This window comes from Anneissia japonica, unplaced genomic scaffold, assembly GCF_011630105.1.
Source record: "Anneissia japonica isolate Jap-2015-1 unplaced genomic scaffold, ASM1163010v1 scaffold199_len4679917_cov187, whole genome shotgun sequence".
Classification (NCBI taxonomy): domain Eukaryota; kingdom Metazoa; phylum Echinodermata; class Crinoidea; order Comatulida; family Comatulidae; genus Anneissia; species Anneissia japonica.
Genome location: NW_022686322.1, coordinates 4,210,543 through 4,223,546, shown reverse-complemented (window position 1 = coordinate 4,223,546; position 13,004 = coordinate 4,210,543). Strand labels below are relative to the sequence as shown.

General features: G+C 35.6%; 1 protein-coding gene across 1 annotated transcript in view; it reads left to right on the top strand.

Annotated features, from left to right (window-relative positions):
* Window positions 1-580: 580 nt before the first annotated feature.
* Window positions 581-13,004, top strand: part of LOC117114714 (mucin-2-like) — a 29,471-nt gene continuing 17,047 nt past the window's right edge. The window contains exons 1-19 of the mRNA XM_033258409.1: window positions 581-1,085; window positions 1,198-1,325; window positions 1,542-1,698; window positions 2,148-2,385; window positions 3,688-3,906; window positions 4,197-4,338; window positions 4,736-4,864; window positions 5,791-5,980; window positions 6,114-6,278; window positions 6,426-6,663; window positions 7,053-7,252; window positions 7,585-7,678; window positions 8,082-8,128; window positions 8,365-8,744; window positions 9,118-9,511; window positions 9,735-9,956; window positions 11,600-11,677; window positions 12,059-12,148; window positions 12,444-12,773. Coding sequence (XP_033114300.1) covers window positions 698-1,085; window positions 1,198-1,325; window positions 1,542-1,698; window positions 2,148-2,385; window positions 3,688-3,906; window positions 4,197-4,338; window positions 4,736-4,864; window positions 5,791-5,980; window positions 6,114-6,278; window positions 6,426-6,663; window positions 7,053-7,252; window positions 7,585-7,678; window positions 8,082-8,128; window positions 8,365-8,744; window positions 9,118-9,511; window positions 9,735-9,956; window positions 11,600-11,677; window positions 12,059-12,148; window positions 12,444-12,773 — 3,829 coding nt within the window. The 5' untranslated portion in view covers window positions 581-697. The remainder of the gene's footprint in view (window positions 1,086-1,197; window positions 1,326-1,541; window positions 1,699-2,147; window positions 2,386-3,687; window positions 3,907-4,196; window positions 4,339-4,735; window positions 4,865-5,790; window positions 5,981-6,113; window positions 6,279-6,425; window positions 6,664-7,052; window positions 7,253-7,584; window positions 7,679-8,081; window positions 8,129-8,364; window positions 8,745-9,117; window positions 9,512-9,734; window positions 9,957-11,599; window positions 11,678-12,058; window positions 12,149-12,443; window positions 12,774-13,004) is intronic.

Sequence of the window (13,004 nt, the reverse complement as noted above, 5' to 3'; positions counted from 1 at the left end):
TGCATATGAAACAAGAAACAAAGATATCTGTATATCCTAAAGAAAAATACAATTATGGGTCAAAAAGGAATATCAAGTGAAGGGCCAAAGGCCTGGAACGATATTATGTAGGTATATCAGATCTAGTGTTAAGTGTGAATATATTTCAAAGAAAACTCAAAAACCTTTACTTATGTGATTATATAAGGGAGACGTAAATAGATGCTTCCTTAATAATTGTATAATTTGTGATCTTGTTTAGTTTCTTAAGATGGTTTCCGTGTTATCTTCCATTGTTGTTTCATTGTTATAATTTTATTGTTTTATTTAAAATAGTTTTTTCGACTTTGATCTTTATTTATAGTTGATTTAAGGGGTGTTAAAAGCTCTTGCTTCATGCGGCATCCTTTATCATTTAAAATGTTTTCATTACTTTTACTTGATATCGTTCTGTATTTATTCTTACGTTATGAAATTGTAGAAATAAAGAAATTGTGATTTGATTTTGATTTGATATAATTTTTTATTATACAATAATCTTTTTACTAAATACCACATAGCAGGTACATCTGCCATTAACCAAGAACCGGATGGGTATTGTACTACTTGGTCTCAGGATCATTACCGAACCTTTGATGGGAAAATCTACAGCTTCCATGGTTCCTGTCACTACTTGCTGCTAGATGATGCCGCAGACAGCACTTTTCAAATTCATATAATGAATGACAACGACTGCACTCCAGCGATGGCATGCAGCAGGTCGTTGGCAATTTACATCTCCAGTGTTGAAGTAATTCTGCAAAAATCTGACGATTCTCCAGTGGTTCTTAGAAATTCTGAGCTTCAAATTCTGCCAACTGCATTTGATGGCTTGGAAATTGAGATGATATCTAGTTATGTCATAGTGCGCAGTAGCTATGGATTCGATCTGCGTTGGGACGGGGAGGAAGCATTTTACATCACTGCAGGTTATGAGTTATTCACCAAAACAAAGGGTCTCTGTGGAACGTACACCGATGATCCAGAAGATGACCTTATGATGCGAGATGGCACCATCTCACAATCACCGACATCTTTTGCTTCTGAATACACCATGAACCCAGAGGGTAAGTAACTAAAGTAAACTGCTGTTATTTTTATGCAGTATTTTAGGGTTTTTACATCTTCAACAGTTTCTCTTGATGAGTAGAAAATATTGAATATTTCTGATTTCGGTAGATTGTGTAGCAATGAGTCAAGCTTCTTACTGTAAGTTGGTCACATCACATGATATTGAACGTTCTGATAGAGCTTTAAACCTTTGTGAACCAATCAGATCGGGGGCTGAGTTTAGCGCATGTCATCTGGTAAGTCAAACAAATCGTTAGGTAATGCTTTTTTTGTTTGTAATGTAAAACCTTATAATCTACACAACCGCTAGTGTTTTCAAACAGAAAGTCTATATATAAACACATATATGCCTACGTTCGTGGGCAATTTGATCCATACTAATTTTGTCAGTGTCTATCTTTTCTTTATTCATTATTTTCTTCATTTTATGGTTTATATATTTCAATTTTCAGCTTGTAAATTTCAAGCCTTATTACGACGCTTGTAGAGAAGACGTCTGCAATTGTGATTTATCACGGTCTGACTGTGCTTGTAATGCATACGAGGCATACGCCAGGGAGTGCGCAAGGAAGCAAGTTTTTGTGGAGTGGAGAACACAGGAACGATGTCGTAAATATAATTTTATTGCTCTAATTAATTTGATAGAAATCCGGACATTACTTAGCTTTGTGGACTGTTTTGACATAATTTTCTATAGACATAATATGGTAACAGTAAACGGAGCGAGTATTGCTATATGAGTATGTTATTATTATCACGTTTTGTTATTATTTACTATCATTATTTAGCATAAGTCAAAAAGTTCAATTGATCAAAAAACAGTGCTCAATACACTGTAGAATAGTGGTAGAGCTTGCACAACAATTTAGATAAATAAAGAGATAGGTCTATGCATGCAAAGAATGTATGATTACTTTATTCTCAATATGAAACAATGATTACTTATTAACATAACTTACAGAAGGGAAGTCCCTGATTCACAGTGTCTAAACTTTATTTTTATTGTAATGGACAATTTGGCATACGTGTTTAATATAGCTACATATTATTGTCAACAGCGCTGTCTTGTCCATCTCAGATGGTTTATAAACAGTGTGGCACATCGTGTCCTTTGACTTGCAAGAGTACTACTTATGATTGTATTGACGACCATTGCATTGACGGATGCCATTGTCCAGATAACCTGGTTCTTAATAACAACGCATGCGTAGAACCTTCCCAATGCCCATGCACTTACCAAAAGAGAGAATATTCAGCTGGATCAACCATTTCTATTGACAACGGCTGCAACACATGGTAATTCGGCATATCTATATGCTGTTCAATTAAATTTATTGGCTTTTAATTTTCATTAACACTCGTTTGTTCATAGGAACATTAATGAAAACTAATTGTCAGTTTACTTTATTGTTGTCTATTGTTATTATCTAATCATGCAAGATTATTGGGAAAAAAAACTAGTGAATATTAAATTTATCAAGTTAGCCTACTGTAGCAAATACAATACTAAATATACATTCGTCAAAGCTTATGAGCAAATTATTATCCAACATTGTTACAAAAAGTGAAGAAAAATTGTAAAAATATCAGATTTTTAACATTAACAATTGGCTCACTCTGGGCAGGTCACTACCGGTAGGTATGGTTATAGTCATATATAATATTCTAAATTTAATGAAAAAAAAACAGTGTTGATTGATATAGCTGTGCAATGGGCATCAATGGTTAGTAAAAACGTGTTAATTGTACCTATTCAACTAGGGCCAATGATTGATACAGTTCAACTTATCCTAACAAATGTCTGACATTAACTAAACAATTTGGTACTGGTTTAAAGCTTGGTGTTTCCATACAATCGTTACACACTCTCGCCCACAGCTTTCGGTGCTTATCCGTCGGTCGAATCGGGAGCCTTCCCGATTGCGTCGGTTACTGCTAAGCTTAGTTTCTATACAATCGCTACACAGACGCTACTGGCGTTTTCATTGCAATCCTTGCACTGCGTAGCTGTGCCACCGCAATTGAGAACCTCCCTGATTCGACTGACCAATCAACGTCGTCAAAGGAGTCAGCGATAGCGTGTAGCGCTTTTTTTAGAAACCAGGCTTTACGCAGTACAACGATTGCACTAAAAAACACTGTAGCGACAGTGTAGCTGCGATTTTAAGGAAACCAGATTGAACAGATAAAATTCTACCCATTAAGCCTAGAGGTTGATGCCCCAAGACAAGAAGTCTGGTAAATTCAGTTTTCCCAACCACGCTATCAGGGATGGCGCCAGCAGCCGAGTAGGGGAGGGGGATGGAGGGGAGACACCTATTTACGCTCTTGTTAGGGACATCGGTCCCAGCGTCGGGGACATTGGATCCCTGGCAAAATCCTGGCGCCATGTCCCTTGCAACCTAGTAAAGTTACGTGAAATTTGCGTATTTTCTGGGATCTGCGACACAAAATTCAAAGAGTATAAAATATTAGGTTTAAGACTAATTCTGCTGAATCAGTTAGCTGTTAGCTCTTAGAACGATTTATGTAGGCAATCTACACGGCTAGATACAACTGTTGTATTTCTTATCATTGTATTTTCCCAATTCATTCCAGCGTTTGTGACGGGGGTAACTGGGATTGTACAGACACTATTTGCCAAGCAACATGCTCTGCTGTTGGCGACCCTCATTATGTGACATTCGATGGACAGCATTATAACTTCGTTGGAGACTGTAGTTATGTTCTTGTAGAGAGCTGTGATGGTCTTAATACAGATTACTCAATCCAGGTGGAAAATACAAAATGTGGACTCCAAGGTTACTCATGTACCAAGTAAGTCACTATGTCAAAATTAGAACGTTTTCATGCTTTATTTTGAGGAAATAGAATATTATAATAATATAGTGAAAATAATAAATAACGATTTCTGGCACCGGTATCCACCACGAGAGTGGTTCTTCGCGCAATTCAACCTGTAAGAAAACCACTAAATAGAGGGCAGTATTTTTTAGTTGTCAACAATCGTTTTCATTGTATATCTATTTTCAAATTTACACCAATCTTTCTTTTTATGTCATCCAGTAATTCATTCTCTTCCTTTTCTCATTTAATCTTTTTTGTAGGTATGTGATAGTCAACGTGGGAGCAACACGGGTAAAAATGAGACAGAATCACATTGTATCGGTGAATGGAGAAGACATAGATGAGCTACCGCACTCTGCACCCGGAGTCTTTATTGAACAATTATCATCCATATACCAAAGGGTAAACTCTAAATGTCACATTTATTGGCCTAATTTAATAAAAATATCTATTTATTATAGATAACATGATTCTACATTGACATTTCAGCAAGTGTGATAATGGTATTTGGCAATGCACGGAGAATACTTGCTCTCCTGATGAACCAGTATGCGGGGAAAATATGGAGTTTGCCGAATGCCGTGAACCATGTCCTCTGACCTGTGCAAACCTAGATGAAATAGATGCAGCATGTAATACTGTAAAGTGCGAGCCTGGCTGTCAGTGTGTTGGGGACTTCGTCTTTGACGGTATGTAGCCTGTCTCTTATACACATCTAGATGTGTATAAACGGTCAGGTATAGATATACAGTTTGATGAATAACGTCTCTTTGAACTGATTTTTTTTTTCTGATTTTAGGTCATATTAGACAATGGTTTCATAGTTTTATGGGACGGCTTTGTGCGAGTATATGTTACAGCGCCATCAAGCTTTTTCGGGGATCTTAAAACGTGCGGCCTGTGTGGCACATTCGATCGTAAACAAGGAGTAAGTTAAAGCGCCATTTTAAAATATTTTTTAACAAATAAAAACTAAAAGATGTATGGCTACATTTAGTTTGTTTTTAGGTTTAAAATCTAAATTTCCTTAATTCCCTCGTCGGATAGCTCAACCCTCTCACCGTCGGCCACAATTCATCCGACTGAGAAAAAAAAATCAAACAATAAACAAAACAAAACAAAACAAAAAAAAACCCCGGAGAATATTTTTGGATTTGGATTGTTCATATCAGACTTCATTATATTCAAAGTCTATTTAAACAAAATTATTTTAAAATTTAGTGCGACTCATTGTTATTTCTATTATTTCCATACCGGATTATGTTTTAATATCACTAAGTAGCCCTTGATAGCAACTTGAGCATCAGAGTGATGTTTTGACCTACCTGACGTATTATCGTACCGAATATTTAAACAATTCTCAAATACTTGCGAAAAAATTCGCATGTGATTCCCACCCGAATCACTTGCGAATTTCTTTTCGCAAGTATTTGGGAACATACTGGGTATTCAGTACGATAATAGGTCAGCAAAGAGCAAAACATCGCTCTTATGATTTCCTGAAGGAAACTCACATCGTAATAACTTGAAAATTGTCTTACTGAATGAGGTTGGTGTCTTAATGTATAAAGTTTTTGTCTTCGACTTCTTATTTGTATCTAACTTTCACTTTCAAGTCTTCTATATGTAATTTTCCGGATTTGCTTTTCGAATGTAAAATTATGCTTAAGATTCTTAGTGGTAGAGCGTTATTAGGCCTATGTCATTACTGGTGTGTTTTAATTGTCATTACAAAATTAATTTGCATTTACAGTAATAACAGCTTAAAATAACATAAAATCACATCAAATTGTTATCATTATCGTTTTATCGTATTATCTATTTAATTATTTTGTACATTTTCAATATCTCCAGACTGACTTCAGGACGAGAGCTGGAGATATCGAAAAACAACCTTCAAGTTTTGCGGCCAAGTGGGTAATAGAGGGCTCCTGTCCAGCGATATCAAACACTCTGGACGCTGCAAGTCCTTGTGATATCTTTTCGCACCGAAAACTAATGGCCCAGCAAACCTGTACAATCTTGAAGGCGGCCCCTTTCGATGGTGAGATGGCAATAGAACATATCTGTTAAATTGTTTTAAAATAAAATATCATGCGATTGTAAATTTTAATTCTGAAAAATAAAATGTTGTCAATCAAACCTGAAAATATGTTAAATGTATCATTATCTTTTAGCTTGTCATCACGTTGTTGGAGTGGATCAATACTTCGAAGACTGTAAGTACGACGTTTGTGCTAACACAGACGTTAATATGTTCTGTGCAAGTTTAGCCGTCTACGCTGATGCGTGTGCAAAAATGGGGACCCCGATTGATTGGCGGTCACAGATAACCGAATGTGGTGAGTTCTTTTATATTTGTTAACCTCATCATTATTTTAGTAAAATCAAGTAAAAACCGGAGGTCTTCAATTTCAATTATAAGCAAAAAATTGAAATCTATATAGGCCTATCATCAATAACATTATTCTGATTATTCAAACGTCTAGCAATTGTATGCGAAGGAGATCAAATCTACCAGGAGTGTGGGTCAGCATGTGAAACAAGCTGTGCTGCTCTTACTGCAAAAGTGTCTTGTCAAGAGGAATGTATCGCAGGATGTAGTTGTCCGAATGGGCAAGTACTTGACCAATATGGCCGCTGTATAGCTTTCAGCAGCTGCCCATGTGAATACAACGGCCGGTATTACAACCCGGGGGAAAATATTAGACAAGGATGTCAGAGTTGGTATGTCAAATTCTAGATTAGTTGATTACTCTAGTGAAAGATTAAATTAACACTAGGCCAAAACCTAAATGAAATGAATTACATGGACCTGATTTTTGGATCAAAATTTTTGAAAAACTGATATACAAATATCCCAACCATTAGAGAAACAAACACTTCTGCGTCATCATAACAAAAGCAGATACGTACGCCTAGCATGCCTTAAGGAAACTGAGATTAAAGGCAGAATGCACAAAACGGAATTAGTACTTTGAATTATGAGACGTTGTATTAATATGGATAAAATAACTATTATTACAAGCTAACTAAAATGATACATGACCAATTGGCCTAATTTAATAAAAATATCTATTTATTATAGATAACATGATTCTACATTGACATTTCAGCAAGTGTAATAATGGTATTTGGCAATGCACGGAGAATACTTGCTCTCCTGATGAACCAGTATGCGGGGAAAATATGGAGTTTGCCGAATGCCGTGAACCATGTCCTCTGACCTGTGTAAACCTAGATGAAATAGATGCAGCATGTAATACTGTAAAGTGCGAGCCTGGCTGTCAGTGTGTCGGGGACTTCGTCTTTGACGGTATGTAGCTACACACACCCAATAACACAAACATAAGTGCGTATAAATATATAAATATATGTATGTATATCAAATGTCACTGATGGAGGACTCGTCTTGTCTGAAATGTTTCCGCTGCAACTTAGCTAGCCTTTCTTGCTTAGTAATCCATTCAAATTGAGGAAGTTATATTGTGAATATAAAATGCATACTGATCTGACTACCTCTATGCACATTACAAATAATAAACAGCATATAGAATAATCCAGAGTACAACCCGGATGATGAATGCAAAATATGATTGTTGTTTTATTTCGAAAGAATTTTAATATATTGTGATCGATAATTCTCAGGTGATCAATGCGTTAGAAAAGAGGATTGTCCTTGTTACCATGGAGACAGGAGCTACCGGAATTGGGAAACAATCATGATGGATTGCAACCAATGGTACAAATTCCCCTACATCCCCCTTGACCTAAGCCCTTTCATAATAATATTCTTCGCATGTTTACTATTCGAGAATTCCTTCCCGTACCTAGTTGCGCAACTGCAGCAATGGCAAACCCTAAACATTAAAGAGGGGTGCTATTTTAGTTGTTTAGATTGTAAAAAGATACCGCCAATTACAAAATATGTATATACAAATCACAATTTAGACATTGAACAACTGATTTAAACCAATTAAATTAATAATTTTCAGCTCATTACAGACAGTTTATCTTAAATAATTTCAAAATAAATGTGTATATATATTATTTTGTGGCATTACCTATATTTTTCTGATCCAACAATTGATACTTATTTGTTGTACTCCTGTTACAACATAAATCTTAAACGTTTTGTTCCATAGTGTCTGCAATGGTCGAAAATGGGAATGTGAAACAAAAACCTGCCCAGGTAAATTTCAGCGTTTTGTTGTGACATTACTTAATAAAATCAAATCAAACATATTCTATTAATAATGAATAATTATGTTTTGTTAGTAGAGCATGCTAAATATTGAGAATAAGGCTATCTTATCTATCTTAGTCGATAAAAATAATTGTCAATTAATAGATATCAGTTTGATGTGAAAGTTTATTTATAAATATGAAAAAAGTAAATACTAGCATGTTTAATATCTACATTTGCAGGCTTATGTACTGTCTATGGCGAATCACATTACACATCATTTGACTCTAGACAATTTGAGTTCCAAGGAGAGTGTACATACACCATGGTTCAGAGTACGTCTGATTCGCATATCGAATTCTCCATTAAGTCTCAAAACATCTTATGTGGATCCACTGGCGTAACCTGTACAAAATCCATAATTTTCAACGTTGGATCTGGTGTCGATAAAGAAACTGTTGAGTTGGTTCGTGGAAAAACTCTTGAACTCCCGAGGAATTCACATTTCCATATGCATGATATTGGAAACTACATCTTCATCACAATTCCCGAAGGAGTTACGTTGCAGTGGGACAGGGGTACATTAATGTACATAAGACTTAGTCCAGAACATAGTAAAAATGTACGTAACATTTTGAAAATTGATCATTTAGTAATAGCTTACTAGATGTTCGACGACGAATGCACCCTGCTAAATTCCTTCTCAATAACAGTCACTCGTTCCCTTGATGCATGATATATACATTTGCAAACAAAGGAGTGACTGTTGTAGTCCCCATACATTTATATGTATATAGGCCCTTATATACAGTTTTAATGTTTTAAATAACTGTCTGCCAGTATAGTGAACTTTCACTTGTCTCAAAAGCTATATTGAACCTATCAAAAAATGGTCCCGTAAAATGTATTATTCTAGTATAGTAAACTACGTCAGTAAAATAAATTAAATTAGCAAGAAATTTTGCCGAAATAACTGTGTTTTAATGTATTACCAGGTAACTGGTCTTTGTGGCAACTTCGACAGTGATCATGTGAATGATTTTGTTACATCTTCTGGCGGACCACCAGTTGCCACAGCCACTGAATTTGGAGACAGTTGGAAGGTGCGACAGTCTTGTCCACTGACACAAGAGATCAACAACACTTGTTCTTTAGTACCACATAGAGAGGCATGGGCTGTTAAGAAGTGTGCAATTATCAAGTCAGACATATTCCAGGCTTGTCATTTTGAGGTTCCTTATGAAAACTATTACCAGAGATGTGTGTACGATGCATGTGGATGTGACTTCGGTGGAGACTGTGAGTGCTTGTGTACTGCAATCAAAGCGTATGCACACGATTGTGTACTACATGGTATTGAGGTCGACTGGCGATCCAATGAACATTGCCGTAAGTGATAGCTCTAATAATAATTAACAGTGCACATTAATGTATATTGTATTTCTAATTTATGTTAGTCAAAGGACGATCTATTGAGATAAATTGTTCTTGTACTTTAAGGTTTAAATAATTATGCGAATTCAAGCATGAATTTATTTCTGTAATGACACCTTGTCGAGTAAAATGTACATTACTAATTGTATTTTTATTTATGGAATGTAATACTGTATAGCAATGCAATGCGATGGATGTGGCCAATGGGCGCCCTGCACGACTCCTTGTCCAAAAACCTGTGACAATTATTGCTGTGACAATGAATGTGAAATTGATGGATGCGTTGAAGGATGCGAATGCGATGATGGTCATGTGCTTGATCCGACCAGCAGTCGATGTGTACCAATAGATGAGTGCCGATCAGAATGCACTTGCACTACCACAACAGTGACAAAAACAAGTAAGTATTTTTGCATACCGCATGTGTTCCCCGATCCGTACATGTATGGAAGGCGTGCGACTCAGCAGCAAGATTTTTATTCGGGGTCGTGAGTAAAAAACACTGGCCACAAGGCTTGTGAAGGGCAAGGCACATTATATACCTTATCCTCTCACCCATCATTATAGATAGGTACATGGTATAATGTGAATATTTTTTTTAATAAACATCCATAACCAAGTCTACTTTCCATGCATGGCATATTCTGAATCCAATAACCATGGGCGTCGATTGGTGGGGGACACGTTCCAACTTGTTTGTAAGTTGGGGAGGGGGACATCATATCAATTGTTCCCCCCCCCCCACTTTTCACCAATCTATAGTTAAAACCCCATTTTCAAAGCGAGTGGAAAGAACAACACGAATGACTGTCATGAATTTTGTCTGTTCACTTGTGCTCTGTTCCAAGTGCGGTTCATACTTCCGGACCAAAACCGAGAAAAAAGGCAATTGTTTGTACATTTCGTAACCATCTCAGTAAATTAACCACTCCATCGATTTTATGGGTGCAATGGCTATCAGAGGCTAAATTTATTATGAAAATAATGTACTGTACGTTGTTGAAATTGGAAGCGTGTAAACCTATTAGGCAACGTTTTTACAAACTAAAAAGTGCGCAATTTCTACTATAAACGATTTATTCCTTTTGTATTATATTATAATTTAATTCTGAGAGTGCCATTTTCGGCCAACTAGAGGTGCTATAATCATAAATTTTGTTACCATGGTGGGGCTGAGGTGGTCTAAGCTCCATCTCTAAAGGTCCCTTCCCGGGCCCCCTCTATTTCGAATTCCTGTATTTTGAAAAATGGAAATAATGTCAATTGCATTCCTTAAAATCAATTAGATACGACTTATAAAAGGCTATTGAAGCCAGAGCTTCCAAGGGCTTCTCCCCCAAGACCACCCTTCCACCGGGGCCATACGGCCCAAGACTTCCATATTTTGCAATTCGCCCCCCCCCCCGCCTTCACTTTTATCCACGGATCGACGTCCTTGCCAATAATAATTCTTTCTGAAATGGATCTGTGCAATATATACCGTACACATTTCAGCCTATATATACATGTATATATACATGTGTTGTAAATACCATAACATCCGAGGTTTATCATGACCAATTCTTTATTTATATATTTTATATTATAAAATAGCTAAAACGGCTTTCTTTGCTTTTCTTTTTATAAAATGTCTCTGTGTCGAGGTAAACACAACTTTGTACATTTTATGGATAGTATATCCAGTTCTACAAAAATAATAATCCACCACAACTAAGTACCGATACCTCACACACAAATAGTCTATGGAAGAATTTGAAAGGGTTATTGTGGTAACACATTATGGATATATACATATAATATATATATATATATATATATAATATATATATATATATATATAAAGGCTTTCTTGATTTATGTTATATATATATATATATATATTTATATGCGTGTATAACGAAGTATTGAATGATTGCATTTTTATGATGATAATAATATATAATACCGGTACTATTATAAATAAAATTATTTATATGTTCACAATTTAAAAACATCAAAAACCAATTTGAACTATATATTTAATTTCTTTTCCATGGATTTTAGGCTCAATAAGCACGACACTACCAACCCCATCAATTATTACAACTTCAGGGCACAGTACGACACCACCGACAAGTGCAGGTATTTTTTAGACAAATGATCGAAAACATTATCAAGCACAGATTCATTCATTAGCAAACTTTATTGGTGGTAATATTGTGTATATCGTATGTATTTTGTTGTTGGCATATTGAAATTTAAATCCATAAGTCACACCATGTTTTTGAATCCGACAACAGATTCAATTTGTCTCTGTATATCTTTGTTACTATTGTTATATTATATGTTAATAGTTATCGAGATTAGGCTCCATATATTATAATAAAATAAATTTATGAATCATGGATAACGTCTCCAGAGTGCACTTACAGGCCTACTTAATAATATTTATAACAAAATTTAAATGGCATTTTAAAAAACGAATTTTGCTAGTGTTGTGTTGTTTCCTTCATTGCATTTTAGAGCCACTAACCACGATACTAACAATACCAGGAACTATTACGACTATATCAACAACACCAACATCCAAGACCCCAACACCTACTACAGAATGTAAGTTTTAAAAAGGTATTGTTTCACTGAAAATAATACAGATGTTTATGTAAGCATAAAATAAACAATGAGCAGAAATGCATTATTTACATTTATGATAAATTTGTAGGACATGTTGGGGTATATTAAATAGTAAATTAAAATTAAAATACAAAAGGCAACAGTACTGGTACTGGTATTGGTATGGGCATTTAGTAATGCGCCATTTTCATGCGGTTATAAAGCGCGCGTAAACAAAGTCTGATTTATTTAATCTAAATTCATAATTTATTAAACCTATTTCTGATCTGAAAAGCTCCCTGCGATGGATGCTGGAGTGAGTGGATAGACACGTGGAAGTCCAGTCCTAACAATGGTGGTGATTTTGAGATTTTGGAAAACATCAGGATAGATTATCGAGTCTGCAGAATGCCCTATGAAATTGAATGTAGAGAAAAAAACTTCAAAATTCCATACCAAAGTACTGGTCAACACGTAACCTGCAACACTAATGAAGGATTGATGTGTCTGAATAGGGATAATTCTGGAGTAGGTTGCTACAACTATGAAATTAGAGTGTGTTGTCCTTGTAATTTGACCACAATTCTACCAACGACGCCACTGCCAATAACAACCACACCAACAGGTAGTACAACTGACGTATGGCTCGTTATGTTATCTAATTACTATATTCTGCAAAATCTTGTTTTATTGTTCAAATACGAGTATTATATAATAAGTATCAGTTTTACTGAGTTGATAAAGTAAATTTTCTGACATTCGCTACCGCCGCCACCGCCACACATTACGATATCATCATCATCATCGTCGTCGTCGTTGTCATCATAATCCTCATCATCATCATCATCATCATCAT